The 24680-nt window shown below is 42.3% G+C and overlaps 1 protein-coding gene across 1 annotated transcript; it reads left to right on the top strand.

Annotated features, from left to right (window-relative positions):
- The first annotated feature begins 385 nt into the window (after window positions 1–385).
- On the top strand, window positions 386–23578 carry LOC133473270 (alpha-2Db adrenergic receptor-like). The gene is made up of 2 exons (XM_061764869.1): window positions 386–568; window positions 22432–23578. The coding sequence occupies exons 1-2, from the start codon at window positions 386–388 to the stop codon at window positions 23572–23574; spliced, it is 1326 nt and encodes a 441-aa protein (XP_061620853.1). The 3' UTR covers window positions 23575–23578.
- Window positions 23579–24680: the final 1102 nt, after the last annotated feature.

Below are 24680 nucleotides of genomic sequence, written 5' to 3' on the forward strand. Positions count from 1 at the left end.
TGGAAACAAGTAGAAGAGCCTTCCTTGACATCTGGATTTTGTAATGTATTACTTTGAAATCTTAAATAATACAAATCCTTCAATAGTGACTAAAGGGCTGTGAGAATTTTAAACACGTGTAATCTTTGTCATTGACATATGAATTATTTGTTAAATTGATGATAGAAGTCTTCTACTTTCTTCTACTACATTTTCTTACCGACAGTCTCGTTTGAATGCAATACGGTAAAAAAATAGAGACTGTGATTTGAGAAGAATGGACTCAGATGTGCTCTTACCTGTAATGGCCACTGTCCCCGCAACTTCTTTTTTGGAGAATATTAGCAAGGCGTCCTGTTCCTCGTCAAGGTCTGCTCCTCTCCCTCCGCACTCCAAGGCGGCATCCATGCTCATCATGCTGATTGTCACGGTCATCATCCTCGTGACGGTTGTGGGGAATGTGCTAGTTGTGGTGGCTGTGTTTACCAGCCGTGCCTTGCGGGCACCTCAAAATCTTTTTCTGGTGTCTCTGGCTTCAGCGGACATACTGGTGGCGACGCTGGTCATCCCCTTCTCCTTGGCCAATGAGGTGAGGACAAAACATAAGATTCATCATTCCATCATTAAATGGCTGAGTGGGGTTTTCTGACTGTTTTAAATCACCATTTTCTCTTAAATTAGATGTGTTGGTGAGATGCATACTGGATGCATAATAATCAACAAATTTTGGGGGGAAAATTATCATTGCACTGAACATACAACAAAAGGTAGTCTTTGTAACTAATGTGATTTACAGTATTAAACATGAAAACACAAACATACAACATATGGATCCAGCTGCTTGCAAACCTTGACCTGTGAAAGACTCAATTGTTTTTTGTGTTTTTTCCCAATTCAGTGTTTTATTATTATCATTGCAATGTTACTTTCAAAACCAACCTAGTTATTCAGTTATTATTTATTGTGGTGTCAAAGAATAACACGGTATGAATAATCATATATCTTGATATAAGAATTTGGATTACCTTTAGTTAAATTTTCTTTTCATTCATCGATTCTATCTGCCCTCACTAGTCTAAACATGGTATTCTGATTAAAATTGTGTTTTTGGAATAAGAAATATTTACTATTTTCAGCCATCTCAGTGGCCCGCCATTTTGGGTTTGTATTGCCCCCCTGCGCTCCACTGAAAATGATGTCAACGGTGCCCACGTGGTCACGTGGCTTGCATTGTGAACGTCACATTGGCCACATCAACAAATGAGGCACCATTGACATCAGGTGGGCACCAGTAGGGGTGGACTGCGTGGGAAAAGTGGCCCGGGAGTCATGGACAGACTGGCCCAGTTCGAACCGGCAGCACAAATTTCACGTAACCCAATGATTGAAAATAAATAAATAAATGAAATTGATGCTCTTTTGGACCGTAATTCCTCCATTCATCCATCCATCCATTTTCTGAGCCGCTTCTCCTCACGAGCGTCACGGGCGTGCTGGAGCCTATCCCAGTTATCATCGGGCAGGGGGCGGGGTACACCCTGAACTGGTTGCCAGGCAATCGCAGGGCACATACAAACAAACAACCATTCGCACTCACATTCACACCTACGGGGAATTTAGAGTCTCCAATTCATGCATGTTTTTGGGATGTGGGAAGAAACCGGAGTGCCCGGAAAAAACCCATGCAGGCACGGGGAGAATATGCAAACTCCACACAGGCGGGACCGGGGATTGAACCCCAGTCCTCAGAACTGTGAGGCAGACGCTCTAACCAGTCGCCCACCGTGCCACCGTAATAAAAGCAATGTGAATAAAATGTAAATAATTTTGATTACCTCACTCAGTAATTTCTGCAGTAGCTGACTTTTATTTTTTTGCCTCGAGGAACTGTTGAGAGAGAGAGAGAGAGCGAGCGAGAGAGCCTATTTTTTAAATACATTTCAGGGTTGAAAAGCTTCTGTCATATGTTACCGACAGGGTAGGCGGGAACCTGTATGCAAGTCCAATTATATGGTATGCATCTGTGAGTCATCAAGTTGGACTGCCTCAGAACATCGGAGCAACAGCCCTTTCAAGATGAGCATTTTTTAAAAAGTACAAATATTTTGAAATTAAAAAAAAATATGTTTCATTTTGCACGGCACGATTGGTTAGCACATCTGCCTCACAGTTCTGAGGACCAGGGTTCAAATCCGGCCTCGCCTGTATGGAGTTTGCATGCTTTCCCCGTGCCTCTGTGGGTTTTCTCCGGGTACTCCCACATTCCAAAAACATGCATTATAAGTTAATTGAAGACTCTAAATTGCCCGTAGGTGTGAATGCGAGTGTGAATGGTTGTTTATTTATATGTGCCCTGCGATTGGCTGGCAACCCGCCCCCTGCCCGATGATAACTGGGATAGGCCTCTCGCCCAGAAAAAGCTGGGATAGGATCCAACACGCCCACGACCCGAGTGAGGATAAGCGGTATGGAAAATGTTGGAAAGTGTTGCAAGACTGCAGTTTTTCTCATTTTGTGCAGGCCTAATGCACACTCTAGAATGAAATTACTGATTGTTGTGGTTGCTGATGATCCCATGTATATAGGATGTGGCATGTAGAGACAAATTAAGAAGATATTTATTGAGTCATATTCATTTAGTAGCAGAGTCAGCTTCAAGACAGTAACAGGTGAATTTCAACCAGAACATTGTCAGGAAGCAGGTTGACAAATATAGAAAACATTAGGTCATTGAATGATGCTAATTTTGAACTCTGTGAAATGTAGGCCGAGGCAGCTAACACGACAAGGCTTCGCACCATTAACAATCAAACTAATGTTAGCCAAATAAGTATTTTCACCTAAAGCATCACAAAGTTGCAAACATAACTTACCACTATATCACTAAGTCTTTTGTGTTTGTCAATATCCAGCTGTTGAGGGCCAGGCTCTGGCAACGGACTCCTGTGTGGCGGTAGCCAAAGTTGAACGACCGCCAAATAACTGTTATTTTCTTATGTGTGGCCGCCACTTCTAGGGATTTGTCTTTTTTTTAAACCCTCAACTTCTCAGCACCACCCTTTCGTTTTGGAGGTTGTTTTTTCTTGTCCATCTTAATTCTGGTCTGGCTGACTATCTATCTACAGGTTCTAGTACCATTAGCTAAAGAGTGATTGACAGGCGATAAACAGCCCCAACAGCCTGGGAAAATGGGTGGGACATAAACACGTGGCCATAATTTGATTAGCTCAGCACTGACAGGAGTAGGCGAAAACATGTACGTACCCAAAATGGCTGCCCACAGAGATGGTTGAAAACGAGTTGTTGGTCATGAGCAAACGTGGACAAGAAAACAAGACAGGCCGTGACTGCCGCGGACGCCCAGTGAGATCTTTAAATTATCAAAACATTATGGGGTGTAACACAACGCCAACAATGAGGCGGGTCGTCCAGTGAACGAAGTGTCAAACGGTTCAAATCCTGGTGTCCTTGGGCAACACACTGAACTCTAAATTGCTCCCAGTGGGCCTGGCAGCGCCTTGCAAAGCAGCAGCTGCCCATTGGTGTATGAATGTGTGCATGAATGGGTGAATGTGATCCTCCCTAAAGTACTTTGTTGATATTGTAGGAGCTGTTATTATGCCTGAGTGTCAGCATGAATAAATTGGTGCAAGTGGAAATCGATGTCTCGCTCTGTGTCCATCAGCAGTCAATCTTTAAACTGTGTGTGTGTGTGTGTGTCTTTATGTGTTCAAATAAAGGCAATCATCCCCTGTCATGTTTGCCCATCCCAGCCACAGTCTCACGAGTCACGTCAATCCCATTTTGTCCACGCTGACCTGAAACAGGGCTGACGTGACTGCTGGGAACGTAGTGGAAACGTAGCTTAACATTGCACATAGTTATCCTCTGGCTATACTGATGTTAATGGTAAAACAAACAGCCTATTACTAAGAAACTCACTTTGCTAAAGGCCTTTTTGTGTCTTAAATAAGACATGCAAATTTTCCCCAAAATGTCTGTGACATACTTTCATCAGAATACCTCCAGGCAAAACAATTAGAAAATACTCTTTGCCTTGTTTTTGACCCTCTCTGAAATTAGCCTGTGTTGTTCGTCACTCCACAAGCAGTCATTGTGTTAGCTAACTAACTATCAGCGTGATTCTCACATTTTATTAAGCAGACTTCGAAACCCGGTCAGCCTCTCTGGTACTGTTTTAAACTGGTTTAGCTCTTATCTCACAGATTGAAGTTTCTTTGAATACCACACCTGCAAACACCAAAGGCATGAATAAGTTGGAAAATATGAAGTATTTCTTTTTCTTTTTTTTGTCCATTTCTGAATTTGAAGTTAGTTAATTCTGTGTTGTGACATAACCCCTAACATCGCTGCGTCGCTGAATACATTTAACATTAACATCCGTAAACTAATTAGATAATTGTTGGCGCGTTTCCTAATTAATACAAGATGTACGAGCGGATCAGCTCTTGTCGCCGATGTTACGTGTGCATCGCGGTTCTGCTGGGACTCCAACCTCAACTCAAAAATACAAAGGACCAGTGCAACAAATACGACACTGGCTGATCTGATGAGCAAAAAATGTTGCTTAAACATAAGAGTAGCAATAGAGGATGTCTGCTCCAGAAGTGGGTAGAGTAGCCAAATATTGTACTCAAGTAAGAGTCCTATTACTTGACGATAATGTGACTCAAGTAAAAGGAAAAAGTAGACCTCCAAAAAATTACTTGACTATGAGTAAAAAGTACAAAGTGAAATAATTAACCTAGGACTGAGTAAATAGTGAGTAACTTCAGATTTTTTTAACCACAGCATGAACATCAATAAAATAAAAATAACAAAATAAAATGTTTTTTTACTGCAAGGTGTTTTCTCAATTTATAGGTGGGCTGGAATATCCACGTTTGGGGATATAGTGCCAGACAAATACTACAATACATGAAAGATGTTGTTTTTGTTCATCTAAATGTAGCGTGCCGTTGCCTTCATGGCAACGACGACGTTCCCAAAATGGCCGCCATGTAGGCGCAACAGTCAGCCTTGGATGTCATTTTTTACTCTGAGCTTACTTTTAGTCCACATATCAAGAATGTAAGTAACTATGCTAGGTTTTTACCATTTTAAGACTTTAGCCAGAGTCCGCCCATTTCTCTCTCAGCCTAATACGGGGGTGCTGATGCATGCATTCTTTTACTGTACCTACTGTTATTTACACTACTGCAATGCACTGCTCTCTGGTCTTCCCAAAAATAACATATACACGCTAGAACTACTGCAGAACTCAGATGCTCGTGTGCTGACAAAGACCAGAGGGCGGGAGCACATTACACCGGTTTTAAGATCACTGCATTGGCTCCCCGTGTGTTTCAGGATCAATTTGAATGGTTTTATTAGTTTTTAATGTCTCAATGGTCTTGGGTCATCATATCAATCCGATATGCTTTTATCTAATCAATCCTCGCAGGTCCCGAGGTCCTCTGGCAGTGGCCTTTTAATCATTCCAAAAACTAGAACACCTCTGAAACAGCCTACCACAGGGCATCAGTGTCAGATGCCCTCTAAATTGTTGCCCTGCTCAGGCGAGACGGCAAAACAAGCATTCACCCCCTCAGTACATACACAATGAATGGAAAAGTCGCGGAGGTCAATCGCATTGCCAAGTGCAGTGTGACAAGGTCTTAAGCCTGTGCAATCTGATTGGTTAATTCTTTAAAAAGGTTTTTTCTTATACTATGTATGGATCATAAGCACTCTTGAGTCTGAAGGTCCTGGATACATTACATTGACATAGCAACATAGAAGCTGAAATCTGATTGGACAAAACAAGGACAAATGTAAAATACACACTACTGGAAGCTGGGCAGCCAAGTGAATGGCTGTGAAATGAGGATACTAGACTGTTGAAAATAAATTTATAAAATGTTATTTAAGTTGTAAATGTAGGTCAGTGTTTCTCATTGTATTTTTACCAGCAGGGAATTCTTTGTAGGCCCTGACTGTACACCACTGCAACCATTATTTTACAGTAAACTCAAGTGTCAGCTCAACATGAATGAGTACACCACTTAAAGTAATCTTTTTATTCACTTTTAAATGTAACATTTATTTGTTATACTTTTATAACACTTGAATGAATTTGTTAAAACAAATTTTAACTGCACATTGAAAAATCTCATTTTGAATCAATGGCCCAGATTTGTGGGATTCAAGTCACATCAAGTTTTTTTGTACAGCCCTTAATCACAAAAGTGTCTCAAAGGGCTTCACAAGCCTACAGTTACCAGCCGATGATAAAAAGCATCCTCTACTCTAAACCCACCAATTGGGCAAGAAAAACTCAAAACCCCATTTGGGGAAAATCGAAACCTTGAAAAGGGACCGCAGATTGGGGGATCCGCCTTCCAGGATGACCGAATGGGCAACACCAAAAGGCGCCACACGGTAGACGCCTTCGGTAGTTCTTCCTCAGGACCTGGCCCGGTCGGTCAGAGCAGAATCCTCCATGGCAATTATTCAGAGGGAAGTGGTCCACTTTAGATCTTGTCGCAGTTGGTCGGTGCAAAACCCAAACAACAACTCAAGTTTAGTTGTACGCTTTTTGTTTTAGTTCTCTGGTTTCATCTGTAGGAGTAAAAGAGGGAGTAGATTTCTTAGGATGCGTTTTAAGTCTTAATGCGCTACGTTGTTACAAAGGGTTACAAAAAGAGATTATTAATAGGACCTATATAAGAAGGAAATGAGGCAATTGCTGGGGGTATTCGCCCAGCGAGTGCAGTAGTAGTTTAAGAACTAATGTTACGGTTGCTATAGTTTTAGTTGTGGTCACAGCGAGGGCAATGGGCCAAGACTTCATATTTTATTAAGTAATGGTCGGACATAGCAGGGGTATAGGGAAGCACCATTACATTTGAGGTCGCAATCCCCTGGGTTAAAAGCAAATCCAAAGCAATAAAGTTATTCTGGGTCGGTTCATGGATTAATTGCACAAAACCAAACGTATCAATTATTGTCTGAAACGCTGCACTAAGAGGCTCCGATGGGGAATTCATATGAACATTAAAGTCAAACACCAAAAACATGCATGGAAGGTTGATTGAATTGCCCAAAGGTGTCAGTGTGAATGGTTGTTTGTGTATATGTGCCCTGTATAAGTTTGGGAGAGATTGGGAGAGTTTTCGGAGAGATACCTCTTGAAGTGGTTAAAACTCAAGTCTCCCAAAGACAAATCATATTAAGATTATGGTCTCTGATAAAATCATTGACGAGCCAAGCTTTCTCCTTTACTGCAACACACACATCAAGCAAGAATTACAGCCACATGTGACGACGAGAGCTGGACATTGTCGACTTAATATTACAGGACCCTTTTTCCTGGTTTGAAGGACCCCATAACTGTTTCAGGTGCCTTGATGAACTTCAACAATTCTTTTTATGATTAGCCAATAGTAAAATACTGTAGTCACTGTAACAAAAGAAAGAAATAAATAAATATATATATATATATATATATATATATATATATATATATATATATATATATATATATATATATATATATATATATATATATACATGGTAAGAAGCATTTATGTTATTTTACTGATTAACCCAATATTGTCCAACAACATCACTACCATGGTTCCCACACTCTCCCCTCCAAAATAAATGTCGTCTCGACATTTTGACTGTCCCAGAGAAAATTTGTCATCAACCGCTGAGGAATGGAAGTCGTCTGAGTCAGTCTGTGGCACCTCAGTCTTAAGCATGGCATCTATCTCCAATTTCACGCATGCCAGTAGAAGACGTCACTGGCCAGGTGATATCTGTGTTATACTCTGTTCTTTATACAGGCAATGTATCTCAGAGTGAAAGGCTTCCATAACCTCATTAACTAACACATAAAATACTGTATGCCTCACATACACATATTTCTTTATATGGGTCAAGTTCTTGATATCTGGTACAGTGTCTCGAATAACGTGCAACAAATAACTTCCATTATTATTGTATTATTGTAGGGATGACATTGTATCTCACTATTAACTCATGCTATTTGCTTAATATTGACATTGCTTAATATTACAACAAACTCAGTGTCACTTTGACTATCACTTTGAACTGTGAAAACTGTGAACTTTGTGTGACTGAGGGTTAACCTAGTGTAAGGTAAGTGGTAAGTGTTTTTTCTTCCCTCATTCTTGGATGAAATTTTTACGCTTCAACTTGCAGCTGATGTCTTGGCTGGCCCAATGTTTCAACTGGATGAGTGGTCATTCCTCTCCAACCATCTACATTGTATGAACTGCTTTCTGAATCGGTCTCTTCCTGTCTTAATTGTCTTTTCTGCCATCCTTTTGGCTTTGAGATTTGTTTCTTTTCTTCCTTTGTATCCAACATTTCCTCTTCCACATGCAGAAAATTGCAGGGCAGTAGAAGGTTCGTGTCCTCGTGCCCTTCCAGAACCATTCTCTGGTGGAAACACATAGACTGGACGCTTCTGTTTGAGGCAACTTCACACCTCTGTCACAAAATGAGACAGCTCTCTGCATATGTGGCCAATAAAATCGTTCACGAATGAGGCTCAGTTTCCGCTTCACCCCAAGATTTCCTATTTTCTCATACAGTTCCTGGTAGACCAATTGATGAAATGATGCAGGAAGTACTAACTGAGATCGAGTTGCAGATTTCCTATACAAGGTACCGCCCTGGTTGACGCATAGGTTATTCCTTTCCCTTAAGAGGACAGATATGTCGTTCTTCTCTCTCTCTCTTTTGAAGAGATTTATGTTAAAATCATGGAGTCATGAAGGTGATCTTGAAATGACGGGCTGTGGACAAGATTGTCATCAATCCTTCCAGGCATATCCATACTACGCTGGAACTCTGCTGGAGCCAAGAACAGACCAAAGGGGATCCTTATCCACTCATATAAATTCCAAGGCATTATGAAAGCGATGAGTGGTCTACGACTTTCTTCCAGGAATCCCTGACGGTATATACCTTGCCCTGGTCTAACACGGAGAACCATGCAATTCCACTCAGACTGTTCAACATATCTTGTACACGAGGGATGGGGTGGCGATCTGGAATAGACTTCTATTTAACTCAGGATACTCCATGCATAGACGTAGACTGCCATCCTTTTTTCGTACACAGACAATGGGTGATGAGTATGGGGATCGAGATTTCTGGATCCATCCATGATTCAGTAGGTCTTCTAAATACTCCTTCACCTTCTTGTGAAGTGGTTTGGGGACTCAAATATAGGTGTGTCTCCCTTGGGTTGTGTCACTCAGTCTGATCTTTAACTGCAGTGATGGGATGCATCCAACATCATTGTCATCCCTTGAAAATGCAGCACACTCTTCTCAAAGCATATGTCTCACCTCTTCTTGCTGCTCTGGAGTGGGTCCCATAGATCCTCTTTGTTATTGTTCAACTGTTGGTCATTTTCTTCACCTCCACATTCTCTGTTTTTTTCTGTTGGTGTGAACTGCTGCAGGTGTTGGTCCACCCTCTTTGTTTCCACTTGTTGAGTTGTTTTTGCTTACTGGTCTGACATCCACAGGGTAAATGGACTTGACTTGCTGAAGACTTCCTATCACTGTGCGAGGAGTGAGAGTGATGTCATGGGTAGTCTTGTTTGTGACTGGAATGGACACTTTGGACAAGTGCCCCTTTGGTAGGCGAATCACACTTGACCCCGAATCATGAACCTTGACCCCTCCTGGCAACTCTGAGATTTCAAAGAGCTCCAGTTCAAAGACAACTTCCTGGTCTGTAAGGCGGGCCCCTGTTCTCACACTGCACTTGATCTCTTTTGTCTGACCAGTTGGAATTAGTCTTTCGTCTCCCCACTTTTACCAAGCCCTCCTTGTCATCTTGGTCACTGCTATGTACAATGTCTATCAGTTCAGTTGCTTTTTTACAGTCAACGGCAAATGCGTCTCTAACAGCGGCAAGTGTCACATCTGGTTGCTGTTCGATTCCATCAGAAACTCACTGTTTGATCCCATTATAGCCAATAAGCGGTGGGTCTGCTACCTCTGGCTCATTCGATACGAGCACAGGCACAATCATCCCTGGATTTGGGCTATTGTGCAATGCCATCTTGAATTTCAGCTCCACCCTTCCGGCAAATGTTATTGGTGTCTGATTTGCTGCTCTTCCCACAAGAGTCTCACCTTCACCCAAGATGTCTTCTCAGCTTCTTAGCCTGGTTTTCGGAAGGCACGTTTTTCTCTTTCACAGTGCTTGTGTGGGCACTCCCTCAAAACAATAGTCTATAATGCATTTTTGCCCAATAAGAGCTTTTAACTTAGCGTACCGACACAATGAAAGATGGCTTGTATCCGTAGCTCCTATGGTCTGTTTCGCATTGACATCTTTGGCTAACTCAGCTTCCAGCTGTCTAATTTTTTCACAAAGAAGCTCATGAGTCTTTGAATTTGGCACGCCCTCTGCTGGGGCTACTGGTTTTGGGGGAGAGACCATCTGAATGGTTACATTCATGCCATCAGATTTTCCCCCATAGAGCTTCTGCCCCCTACAGCCTCTGGAGAAATTTCCTGACTGCCCACACTTAAAACAGTGTTCACATTGGTCACCAATGTCCTGCTCCTGACACACTCTGCATCCTCTCTTAGCCCTTAAAATTGTTTTCATCTGCCCTTGAAGATGACCTAGATTTCTTCTGATTTCAGCCATTTCCACTCGCAACAACCTGACAGTTTCATGAAGTCCTGACTCTTTGGAAGTATCTGGGGTTTGTGGATTACGACTCTTAGGCCTTGCAACTTCCGCTGACTGTTCTTGAACCCCGACTCTGGCTTCAGCTGGACTCTGGCTTGATCGACTGACTTGAACTTCTGCATGTACTTCGACTTTTGAGACCTTGCTACATGTTTTTCCTTTGCTTCGAGTGCCTCTCTACTTCAACACTAGCAGCCTCAGGCCATCAAGATAGGGTTTAAACTGAAACTTTACGTGATCACTTAACAGCCCAGTACTAACTGACATCAAGAATTTCTTTTGAACCAGCTCTGTACTGTACTGTTCATCTGATCCTCCATCTCTTGAAGCAATTAACAGCCTTTCCTTTAATTCAATGGCTCTAAAGAGAGAGTTTTGAGGGGACTCCCTGTTGTCTTGTGCAATGCTCAGCAGTCTCTGGTAAAGGTCAGTTGAACTGTCTTCCTTAAAATGTCCCTTAAGTATGGTCCTCAGTTGCGGAAGGGTAAGGTCCCTCTTTATCTCCAGCAGGACTCAAAGCTGGACTTATTGCCTTCACCACTGCTTCAATTATCTCAGTTTCACTGTGTCCCTTGCTGAAGCCTCGGTCAATCTGATGCATTAAGTTGGTGAATGAGAGTCTGTCTTTTTGTCCCTTTTCTCCAATCTGTCCACCAATGTTAAATTATCTCCTGATTGTGACTTTCGGAAACCTGTTCACAGCTGGAGGCATCAAGTTTTGGTCGGAAGGTGTTGAAATCACCTTTTCACTGAGCCTCCTCACTTCCTCTCGAAGCACTTGGCTCTTTAATCGTCGCTGTGAGCATTTCTCTAACAAGCTAACTTCATCACCTGGTTCATGGCTGTGCTGTGCCATCCTAATTGTATTTTCCTCTTCATCACTATTTCCCACATTTTGTGTTTGCTCAGTGGGCTTTAATATTTTTCTTAGGTAACACGTTGAACTTCATATTCTTCTTCATCAATAACACTGTCCATAGATTCCCTAATGTTTCTGATTAACGCTCGCTTTGTTGTGATATTTTCACTTTGGATTTTGGCCTCCATGCACACATGCTTTAACTGGTCAAGTTGTAAAAGCCAGAATTTGTGAGACACGATCTCTGCCAGCTCCTCTAAATCCATTCTCTGTGACATCACCACACCTCCGCTGCTGCGTACTCTCCTCTTCTACTCCTCTCAACATGCACGCCTAGTGTGCGGGTGCCCCTGAGTTCACGCTCCATCTTCTTGGCGTGTGTATGAATCACTGTGAGCTAAGCGTCAGTCATCCCAGCGGTGCCTCCAATATTTGTCACACACATGGACATAAATAAATACAAGCATGCGGGGGTTTTTGAGAAGTGATCTCCTTTACTGCAACACGCACACATCAGCAACAATTACAGCCACATGTGACGACGATAGCTGGATATTGTCTTCTGCATTTCACAGGACCCTTTTTCCTGGTTTGAAGGACCCCATAGCTGTCTCAGGTGTCTTTATGAACTTCAACAACTCTTTTTATGATTAGCCACTAGTAAATTACTGTAGTCACTGTACATAAACATATTGTAACAAAATTAAACATAAAAAAATTACATGGTAGGAAGCATTTATGTTATTTCATTTAGGAACCCAATATTGTCCAACAACATCACTACCATGGGTCCCACATATGTTCCTCTTTTTAAACTCTGATTGCCTCATCTTTGTATCATTGGAGCTGACATGTATATAGCTGAGTAGCTAGTGTTTTTAGCTCCATGCTGGTGTTTAGGCCTATTGCGAATCAGCTCCCCAAGGCTAGTGTCAATGTTGGTTGGTCTGGGCCCAGGAATAAACATTACATTGGCTGAGTTTTTAAACTTGTTGGATCTATCTCACCCAACACCTATAAAAATAGACACAAAAGGAATGAAGACGCTGGTTTCTTTTGCTCATGAGGAGGGCGTATGGGAGATTGTTCAGATTACAGCCTCTCATCACGCTCTAAACAATCTCTCCCGTCGCTCCTGTATTTATTTGAAATAGGGAGGTTTCTGAGTTTACAAGACATAACATACTAAGCTTAAAAGACACAACACAATAAGGGGAGGGTTCCAAGGTGAAGACATGAGACCAACACCTGCCAGGTCCCTGGCCACGTCCTTGGTCAAGGCGCCGTTCTATCGGATGATTTCTGCTGAGTCATCTTCTTGAAGGCGAGACATCTTCCTTTCTCAAAATCGTCCATAATACTAATGCAAGCTAAGCAAATAAATGATAACTTCTACAATATATTTAACATTTCCCTCCTGTTTATCATGTATTTGCACAAATTCTCATATCATTTTACAGTCACTTCATTTAGATTTTTAACTGTAGAATCATTTTTATGAAACAAATACATTTACACTCAGAGTAAACTTGTCATACATGAATGTTGTAGTTTAAACATCGGAATCACCTGGATCAGGAAACAAATCAGGTAAAACAACATCATCATCATCATCATCGTCATCATTATCAACATCCAATAAAGGATACATCTGCTCCATACGGTTCCTCCATGGGGGTTAATTGCTGTGGTGATTAATCTACTGATTAAAGCCCGAATGCATGGGATACAACAACATCCACACCATGTCAGAATGGCTGCAAAAACAGCAATTGATATCAATATTGGTGAAATTAGGGTTTTGTATTTACCAAAAACGTCCATCCAGCTGTCCCACAAAGAGTGTTGATTGAGGGTCCGTAGACCATCGATGGCTCTGGTCAAGCAGCCATCTGAAGCAGTAATGTTTGTTCTCCAAACATAACGCAAACACCTCCCTCTCTTGCGAGGAGCATGTCCACAGCTATGCGGTTTTGGAACGTCATTAAAGAGGTAGCCTTGAGCTGCTCATGCACAGCTTCCAACCCACTCTGAGTCCAATTTCCTAATCTCTGTTCATTGAAGTGGATATAGTTTATCCCATCAACATTTTTATTAATCGTACACCACCAGCATATGAGGTATTCAAATCCTCCTGCAACTTGGTCAGCTAATTTGTATTGATTAGGAATCCCACGAGGAACACCTATGGCGTCGATGTATGTTTTATGTTGGATAATTTTGCCCCTGCCAGGATAAATCTCTTTTTCGTCGATGTTCTAGATTTGACAACAACGTTGGTGCTTTTTCCATTAAATCTTGAACAGGCATAGGGTACAAAGTGGTCCTAATTTCTTGCCTTTACTAATCATATTTATACAAGTAAAATTATTAGTGGAAAACATTGGTTTGTGTTTGTCTGCTTTTGTTACGGGATATATAGGATCCCATGATTTACACCTCTCAGTTGGTATCATTCAGGGTGGGACGTCCCATATATCACATAAGCAAAACCAACACCATAGTAGCCAAAGTTGCTACGTAACAACCTATCGAATCTCATAACCAACGCGGGTGTGCCTTTCTGCTGAATTCTCACTAAACTGGTTGGTGTCTTTTTTCTTCACTGACCAGCAAGCGTTTTCAGAATCTACACATCTGCTCCTGCTCCGTTATCAGACTTTTGCTCACCTTCCCTATTTGAGTACTCAGCTGAAATGACTCTTTTACAGTGTGTTAAATGAACCCACGTGTTTCTTTCTGCTATTTTTTAGGGCTGTAAAGTGTCGATGTATCTGTGCCACCATCCCTCCGGTTGAGACATGTGACAGACCATGGCTCAATATAGCAGCCCATTTGAATAGGTTTTTTTTTTTTTGGAAGTGTTTGTTTCCCTTCTGTGCTAATGTAAATTTCATTTTGTAGTTTTGCACTTTGTTTTTCCCAATAATTGCGTTCTTGTTGTGGAATAAGCATATTGGCTATCAGTATAGATTGTAACATCTTTATTTATCATTAGTTTGCATGCCTCGGTTAATGCTACTAATTCAGCAGCTTGTTCAGCCAATTCCTGACAATCATGCTGCGTGCCTTCATCAAGTAAGGGTATTAGTGTGGCTGGATTTAAGGTTGTGCATCGCTCAACAGTCAAATGTGGTTGTGACAGCAAGATGGTCATGCAAGATAAATGTCTTGCAGGTGATAAAAACGCCATATTCGTTTGCAATAGGAGAACAGACACTGTATGTGGGACCTTAAGAGTTAATGGATGAAATAACACAATTGTGGAACTGCTCTCTACTGCCATCAAGGCTGCCACAACTGCTCTGACACAATGCGGTAATGCACACGTCACGCTGTCCAATTTAGTTGAATAATAAGCTATTGGTCTTAGCTTATCACCGTATTGTTGTGTAAATACGGAGGTCATGTAATAGCTTTTACAATCTACCATTTGAATGAATGTTTTATCATTAAATTTGGAAGGGCCAGCGCAGTACTGGACACCAAATGTTGTTTAATGTCACAGAAGGCCTCTTCTGCCTCTGTATTCCATTAAACAGGTGATGTCATTTTAAGGTTGTCTTCATACATTAATTTTGACAATGGTGCAACAATTTCTGCATAGTTTGGAATCCATGCTCTACAATAATTTGTCAGTCCTAAAAATGACATCATATGTTTCTTCGTCTGTGGTTTAGGGTTTTTTAAGACGATAGCTTTCCTGTCTTCTAATATACTCCTTCCTCCTACACTTAAATTATGGCCTAGATATTTGACTTGCCTTTTACACGATTGCAATTTATTTTTGATAACTTTATGCCCCTCTTCTGCTAGATGATGCAGTAAGGCTAATGAATCTTTGCATGTCTCTCCATCTGGAGATGCCAGGAGAACATCATCTACATATAGTAAAATTTGGCTCCCTCCTCGGAGTGAATTTAGACATGCGTGTTGTCATTACTTGTGAATAAATGGTTGGACTTTCACAGTAACCTTGTGGTAATCTAGTAAATGTATATTTTTTGCCCTCAAATGTAAATCCAAACCAAAATTGACTATTCTTTTCTACTGGTACAGAAAAGAATGCATTACTTATGTCCACCACTGTAAACACAGTAGCGTCTGGTCTTAATGAATTTAACAATGTGTGTGGATCTGGTACGCATGCTGCTCTCTGTATTACTGCAGAATTTACTGCCTGTAAGTCTTGTACCATTCTCCAACCCACTGATGGTGGGGCCTTTTTTACGGGGAAAATGGGTGTGTTACATGGTGATTCTGGACACTCCACTATAACTCCTGCCTTAATTAGTGCTTCAATTACCGGTTTGATTCCTTCACGTGCATCTGGTTTTAATTGATATTGACGATTGCATAGTCTATATTCTGTTTTGGGTCTAGTTTATACTGGTAAAATAATTCCTGCCACGACTTTTGCTTCATTGTCTGACCACAGATAATCTACAGTAATTTTAGCAGGTGTCGAATGTCGTAACGTTTTCTCATATCAATGTCTACTTTGTAGGGTGTGATGCTGGCTACGGCCTTTTTCACATCCTCATTAGTCCAGGTCCTATAGACCAAAATAGTATCTTTTTTGTCCTCTTGGACGTTTGGATTTGCCACCTCAATCATTCTTTTCACATTTTTTTCTCAACCATCTTTTTCTCCCTTTACTCTTACCACTGGTCCTGTCTCATCATCTTTCTGTCTTTGAAACATTTCTTTATCCCTACCTGCCTGCCCTTTCTGTTCACTTTCTAAGTCCTTCTTTTTCTTACTTCCTTTTTCTCTTTTAGACACCCTGTTTAGCCAGAAGAATAAGTCGTCATATCCCTCTTTTTTATTTTTGTGTCGACATTTTATTTCGTCTCGAAGTTAAACCATTTTTTGCGAATTTAGCTGGCCAGCGAAACCGTATTTGGTTATCCACGTGTTTAAATGTTTTATTTTGGAAGGGTTTTGGAGTTGAACATATTTCCAGTCTTTACACGTTAGGCGTTCTTTTGGATCCATTTTACTGTTATTTTTTCCCATTTTGTGAATTTGGAAGTCAGTTTATTTGCACCAAGAGTGACATAAATACTGACGTTATTCAAAATGACAGGGTGACAATGAATATCTGAGTTTTGGTAATCCTCAAACTTCTACCCACACGGGGCGGAGGATTCTTGCATCTGCTTCCAAACCCAGCTGTCACTTACAATCCTGTCTTATACATTCATACTTTTACACATTCACACGATACTAGTAACGTTTTTACAAACACACGGAAACACGGAATTTAAGTACCTACAGGACTCCGCCGTCCTCGCAAAATTTTTCGGACTCCGCCGTCCCTCTTTCACTTGCCAGTGAAATTATTACACAAGGTTTATTCTGCCGCAGACTTCTTTGTCGCACAATTCACTCACTCTTTAATCCTTTTTCCGAATTTTTTTTAAAAAATTTAACTCACCAGTCGTCTTCAATCCTGTGGATTGTCGTCAACCTTCAGATCCCAGTTGAGGAGAACGAAGACCAGTCCCGGAAAGGTTCTTACTTGCCGTGGCCACGGTCTCTTAACTGGAAGTCGGCTCCACAATTGGAATCCTTGGGTGTGTTGACATCCGGCTCGAAGGACCAATTTAATGTTGGCTCTATCTCACCCAACACCTATAAAAATAGACACAAAAGGAATGAAGACGCTGGTTTCTTTTGCTCATGAGGAGGGCGTATGGGAGATTGTTCAGATCACAGCCTCTCAACACGCTCTAAACAATCCCCCTCCTCGCTCCTGCTTTTATTTGAAATTGGGAGGTTTCTGAGTTTACAAGACATAACATACTAAGCTTACAAGACACAACACACAAAGGGGAGGGTTCCAAGGTGAAGACATGAGACCAACACCTGCCAGGTCCCTGGCCACGCCCTTGGTCAAGGCGCCCTTCTATCGGATGATTCCTGCTGAGTCATCTTCTTGAAGGCGAGACATCTTCCTTTCTCAAAATCGTCCATAATACTAATGCAAGCTAAGCAAATAAATGATAACTTCTACAATATATTTAACAAAACTCTATGTTACAAGTGATGGAGTCACCTATGACTAACGTGTGGGAGCCAATAAACTGAGTAGGAATGGGACCACCTAAAGGAGTGAATCTTATGTGCGTCTGAACAGGTTCGCCGTGGTTAGCTAGCTGCTTGGGGCTAATGCTCACAGGGCTAGTAATAAAATTCAAAATAGCCTCACAAAGTTAAAACAAAGGTAAGAGTAAAACATAAAAATGTAAGTAGATGGGGAAAAGCGTTAAGACTTAGTCTCTCGGATGCACACAGCGTCGAGTGACCGGAGCAGCGTCTGATGTCACTTCCTCCTCTGACGTCACTTCAAGGCTCTCCCCTGAGCACAGAGCCAGAGAAGAGGGAGTATTTTGTAGTACAGTATGTCATTGAAAATTTTGATTCCGATACTGAAACTAAAGGTTTTTAAATCAATTTAAACATAAAATTGGTTGCATATAACTTTTTATTGGGTTGCTGATTATCAGAATAAAATTCAGTTTTATTGATCATCAAGACAGCACAGAATTTACTGACAAATGGCAATTTGCATGATGTTTGTTGTAAAACATTTAGGTCTGTGTGTGTTACCATTACTTTATGTACAGTATATGTCAATGTTATGGAATGCAGCCCTATGGGGGGCACAAGTCAGTGCAAACTGTAGGCCGGTCCCAAGCCCGGATAAATGCAGAGGGTTGCGTCAAGAAGGGCATCCGGCTTAAAACCTTGCCAAACAAATATGAGCGTTCATCCAAAGAATTCCATACCGGATCGGTCGTGGCCCGGGTTAACAACGTCCGCCACCGGCGCCGTCAACCTGCAGGGCGCTGTTGGAAATTCAGCTACTGTGGGTCGAAGTCGAAGTCAAAGAAGAAGAATAAGAAGAAGAGGTGGAAAGCGGGTTCTTTGGCAGAAAGAGAAGAGGAAAACACAGAGCCTAGAACTGAATGTGGGGACTTTGAATGTTGGGACTATGACAGGAAAATCTCGGGAGTTGGTTGACATGATGATTAGGAGAAAGGTTGATATATTGTGTGTCCAGGAGACCAGGTGGAAAGGCAGTAAGGCTAGAAGTTTAGGGGCAGGGTTTAAATTATTTTACCATGGTGTAGATGGGAAGAAAAATGGAGTCGGGGTTATTTTAAAAGAAGAGTTGGCTAAGAATGTCTTGGAGGTGAAAAGAGTATCAGATCGAGTGATGAGGCTGAAATTTGAAATTGAGGGTGTTATGTGTAATGTGATTAGTGGCTATGCCCCACAGGTAGGATGTGACCTAGAGGTGAAAGAGAAATTCTGGAAGGAGCTAGATGATGTAGTTCTGAGCATCCCAGACAGAGAGAGAGTCGTAATTGGTGCAGATTGTAATGGACATGTTGGTGAAGGTAATAAGGGTGATGAAGAAGTGATGGGTAAGTATGGTATCCAGGAAAGGAACTTGGAGGGACAGATGGTGGTAGACTTTGCAACAAGGATGCAAATGGCTGTAGTGAACACTTTTTTCCAGAAGAGGCACGAACATAGGGTGACCTACAAGAGCGGAGGTAGAAGCACACAGGTGGATTACATCTTGTGCAGACGATGTAATCTGAAGGAGGTTACCAACTGTAAGGTAGTGGTAGGGGAGAGTGTGGCTAGACAGCATAGGATGGTGGTGTGTAAGATGACTCTGGTGGTGGGGAGGAAAATTAGGAAGGCAGAGAAGAGAACCATGTGGTGGAAGCTGAGACAGGACGAGTGTTGTGCAGCTTTTCGGGAAGAGGTGATACAGGCTCTCGGTGGACGGGAAGAGCTTCCAGAAGACTGGACCACTGCAGCCAAGGTGATCAGAGAAGCAGGCAGGAGAGTACTTAGTGTATCTTCTGGCAGGAAAGAAGAGAAGGAGACTTGGTGGTGGAACCTCACAGTACAGGAAATCATACAAGGAAAACGGTTAGCTAAGAAGAAGTGGGACACTGAGAGGACCGAGGAGAGGCGAAAGGAATACATTGAGATGCGACACAGGGCAAAGGTAGAGGTGGCAAAGGCAAAACAAGAGGCATATGATGACATGTATGGCAGGTTGGACACTAAAGAAGGAGAAAAGGATCTATACAGGCTGGCCAGACAGAGGGATAGAGATGGGAAGGATGTGCAGCAGGTTAGGGTGATTAAGGATAGAGATGGAAATATGTTGACTGGTGCCAGCAGTGTGCTAGGTAGATGGAAAGAATACTTCGAGGAGTTGATGAATGAGGAAAATGATAGAGAAGGGAGAGTAGAAGAGGCAAGTGTGGTGGACCAGGAAGTGGCAATGATTAGTAAGGGGGAAGTTAGAAAGGCATTAAAGAGAATGAAAAATGGAAAGGCAGTTGGTCCTGATGACATTCCTGTGGAGGTATGGAAGCATCTAGGAGAGGTGGCTGTGGAGTTTTTGACCAGCTTGTTCAATAGAATTCTAGTGTGTGAGAAGATGCCTGAGGAATGGAGGAAAAGTGTACTGGTGCCCATTTTTAAGAACAAAGGTGATGTGCAGACCTGTGGCAACTATAGAGGAATAAAGTTGATGAGCCACACAATGAAGTTATGGGAAAGAGTAGTGGAGGCTAGACTCAGGACAGAAGTGAGTATTTGCGAGCAACAGTATGGTTTCATGCCTAGAAAGAGTACCACAGATGCATTATTTGCCTTGAGGATGTTGATGGAAAAGTACAGAGAAGGTCAGAAGGAGCTACATTGTGTCTTTGTAGATCTAGAGAAAGCCTATGACAGAGTACCCAGAGAGGAACTGTGGTACTGCATGCGGAAGTCTGGAGTGGCAGAGAAGTATGTTAGAATAATACAGGACATGTACGAGGGCAGCAGAACAGCGGTGATGTGTGCTGTCGGTGTGACAGAAGAATTTAAGGTGGACGTGGGACTGCATCAGGGATCAGCCCTGAGCCCCTTCCTTTTTGCAGTGGTGATGGATAGGCTGACAGATGAGGTTAGACTGGAATCCCCGTGGACCATGATGTTTACAGATGACATTGTGATCTGCAGTGAAAGCAGGGAGCAGCTGGAGGAACAGTTAGAAAGATGGACGCATGCACTGGAAAGCAGAGGAATGAAGATTAGCCGAAGTAAAACAGAATATATGTGCATGAATGAGAGGGGTGGTGGGGGAAGAATGAGGCTACAGGGAGAAGAGATGGCAAGGGTAGAGGACTTTAAATACTTGGGGTCAACCGTCCAGAGCAATGGTGAGTGTGGTCAGGAAGTGAAGAAACGGGTCCAAGCAGGTTGGAACGGGTGGAGGAAGGTGTCAGGTGTGTTATGTGACAGAAGAGTCTCTGCTAGGATGAAGGGCAAAGTTTATAAAACAGTGGTGAGGCCAGCCATGATGTATGGATTAGAGACAGTGGCACTGAAGAGAAAACAGGAAGCAGAGCTGGAGGTGGCGGAAATGAAGATGTTGAGGTTCGCTCTCGGAGTGACCAGGTTGGATAAAATTAGAAATGAGCTCATCAGAGGGACAGCCAAGGTTCGATGTTTTGGAGACAAAGTTAGAGAGAGCAGACTTCAATGGTTTGGACACGTCCAGAGGAGAGAGAGTGAGTATATTGGTAGAAGGATGATGAGGATGGAGCTGCCAGGCAAGAGAGCTAGAGGAAGACCAAAGAGAAGGTTGATGGATGTCGTGAGGGAAGACATGATGGCAGTTGGTGTTCGAGAGGAGGATGCAGGAGATAGGCTCTCATGGAAAAGGATGACGCGCTGTGGCGACCCCTAACGGGACAAGCCGAAAGGAAAAGAAGATATGTCAATGTTATGGCATTACATGATTATTTTAAGACATTTTGACCCTGGAGACAAAACAAATGTCTAATTAAGGTCTTAAACCTAAGAACCATGGTCTTAGGTCATCTTCCACATTATTTACTACAGGCTGTTTTTTTTTCTCATAGTGTGCATATTTTGTAGGACTATTATGATGCAACAGCCGTCTGGTGTGTACACTTTCTGTTGTTGCCTGACACATTTTATCTTGTTTTTGTGTGTGAAATTCCTGGCCTGCCTAGAGCTATTATTCACAGCATTTTTGGTCCACCTTGCTTCAACACTCGTTGGATACATCGTCTTGTGGTTATTTGGCTGATCTTTGTCCCTTCTACAGCTACCACAGTTTTGGCTTCAATGATCCACAGTTGTTTTAGATCAGTATCTCAGAGCTTTACAGCGTGTGAAAGAAAGTGCCTCTTTTACATGAACCCACACGTATGCGCACATGCACGTACTATACGTTCTCTCTCTCTTAAACAACAATCTGTTGTACAGTAATTTGACTTTGTTTGATCTGCTGTGCTTTATCTAACAATAATATTTCCAAGGTCATATTTCTTTCTGCCCGATGCCAGATATTGGCCGCCGTTTGGTTTTGGTTACCACTTATCTCTTTGCTTAAACATGCTTAACAAATAGTGCCTATGAATTGCCATTCAAGCTGATCTCATGAATATATTTCTATTGTCTCAGTAGACAATCGAACTACTAATTAAGTTGTGAATGCTGACAATGTCACCTTAGTGACAATTTAAATTGCCTTGTCAAATGAAGACACTTAACATCCAAAGTACTGTACATGCAGTACAGTTCTGCGTGATGTTTTTCAGTGGCTAAAACCCGGATCCGTAAAGAATTAAATGAGTTCATTACACCGATGATTACTGATGGGGGTCATTGTAAGTGTTGTGGTTCGCATATTTGACATTTTTTAAATTTAGCATGGGATTGATTCTTACTCAGCTTCCTCGTGACTCTGGACTGTCATGTCGTAATTGTTTTTTTCTTCTTTTCAGGTGATGGGCTACTGGTATTTTGGTTCCACCTGGTGCTCCTTCTATTTGGCTCTGGATGTTTTATTTTGCACTTCATCCATTGTCCATCTTTGCGCCATCAGCCTCGACCGCTACTGGTCTGTCACAAATGCCATTAGATACAACCGCAAACGGACACCCCAACGGATTAAAGTGATGATCAGTGTTGTGTGGCTGATATCTATTGTCATCTCGTCACCACCTCTTCTCATGATGCACACAGAGCAGAGTTGCGACTTAATGGATGAGAACAAAGACCCCCAGAGGCAGGAGTGTCTACTCAACAACCAGACGTGGTACATCCTCTCTTCCTGCCTTGTGTCCTTCTTTGCACCAGGAGTCATCATGATACTAGTCTACTGTAAGATATACCGTGTTGCCAAACAACGAGCCACCGTGTTTGTGGCTAAGAATGTGTTGGAGCCGCAGCCATCCCAATCTGAGACCTGCTTCGGTGGTGCCCATAGGACCACCCAAGGCGGTAAAGCTAAGTGCAGAAAATCCCAGCACGAGCTGGATAACCCAACAACTGAGAAAAGACACAGCTCTTCCAACATAGAGAGCAACAGCAGCAGCCACAAGAGAGGAGAGTTGGACAGTATTAACTTAGAGGAGAGGACCCGGGAAGATGACATCAAAACGTTGTCCTCGTTTTCTGCTTCACTCCGCTTCTCCAGGAGAGCTGGTGGGAAGGGGAAAACAGGGGCGAGAAAGGGCACTGAGGGACCAGCAACCAGATTGAAGCCTTCTCCTACATCTTGTGCTTCCATTTCGTGGGTTTCATCCGATCACTGCTGCCATCATTTCCTCCTCCCTTCTCCTGTGACGCTCCGAAGCAGACAGATGTCTTTGTCCAAAAACAAAGTGGCGCAAATGAGGGAGAAGCGATTCACGTTTGTTCTGGCAGTGGTGATGGGAGTGTTTGTCCTCTGCTGGTTCCCATTCTTCTTTACTTACAGTCTCCAAGCACTCTGTAGAGAGAAATGCACGATTCCTGGTGCTCTTTTCAACCTCTTTTTCTGGATTGGCTACTGCAACAGTTGCCTGAACCCAATCATTTACACTATTTTTAACCGAGACTTCAGGAGGTCCTTTAAGAAGATTATATTCCTAGCTCATACATGAACGTAAGATGTGAATGTATTTGCGCAAAAACAAATGTGTGTACAGTTGTAGCCTAGTTTACCACTGTTTTATAATGCTCTGCATTAAAGGGCTTGCAATGTACACTGAGGATTTCTTTATTATCTCCCTACTTAATAGTTCATTCAATTGTCATTTTGTAGGGACAACATGCCAGAGCAAGATGACTATAAGATATTTGAAGGTTGGGGTTTCAAATTCAGCTAGCTTAATGTTTAACAGTTCACATATACAGGTCCAACTACCAGTCTGAATATTAATTGAGGAAAATAGCTGCAGGGCAGTCATTCCCCTTGGATCTGTGAGATGTCTGCATACTATAATCATAATATTGACACTAAAAAGGGATTTAGGAGGAATATAACACATGGTGAGAGAAAATATTGGTGACTTGATATTGGTGTGTCAAAGTACAGCGAGAACCAAAGTTGAGCACAGTCCGTTTCGTTCGACCTCCAGTTTTTTCAGTTTTCAAAACATTATTTTTTCATAGGAATCAAATATATGACTGAGTGTTTAGTAGTATTTGTACACATAAGTGGAGATGTAGCTCAGTAATTGAGTACATGCTTTGCATGTGTGCTCAATCCCGCCTTGGCAACACCATTTTAGGATGGTAGCTCATCAGTAAGGATTTTTGCTCTGGTACGCCAGTGTCACAGTTTGTGTAATTATAAATATCATAACTTGTTAGCACATCATGGAGGTTGCCATGTAATTTAACAACACATGAGGAACACATGGGGTCTTGTTCACGAATGAGGAAAGAAGGGAACGGGAGATCGACAGGCGGATCACTGTAGCGTCTGCAGTGATGCGGACTTTGTATCGGTCCGTTGTGGCGACGCTTTCAATTTACCGGTCGATCTACGTTCCTACCCTCACCTATGGTCACGAGCTGTGGGTCGTGACCGAAAGAACAAGATCCCGGACACAAGCGGCCGAAATGACTTTCCTCTGCAGGGTGTCTGGGCTCTCCCTTAGAGATAGGGTGAGAAGCTTGGTCATCCGGGAGTATCTCAGAGTAGAGCCGCTGCTCCTCCACATCGAGAGGAGCCAGATGAGGTGGCTGGGGCATCTGATTTGGA

Source organism: Phyllopteryx taeniolatus, unplaced genomic scaffold (assembly GCF_024500385.1).
Source record: "Phyllopteryx taeniolatus isolate TA_2022b unplaced genomic scaffold, UOR_Ptae_1.2 contig_24, whole genome shotgun sequence".
Taxonomy (NCBI): domain Eukaryota; kingdom Metazoa; phylum Chordata; class Actinopteri; order Syngnathiformes; family Syngnathidae; genus Phyllopteryx; species Phyllopteryx taeniolatus.

Coding starts and splice junctions, on each gene's coding strand:
- LOC133473270 (XM_061764869.1), top strand. CDS start 386: ATGCTCATCATGCTGATTGTCACGGTCATCATCCTCGTGACGGTTGTG. Junction 569..22,431: donor CCTTCTCCTTGGCCAATGAG/GTGAGGACAAAA, acceptor TCTTCTTTTCAG/GTGATGGGCTACTGGTATTT.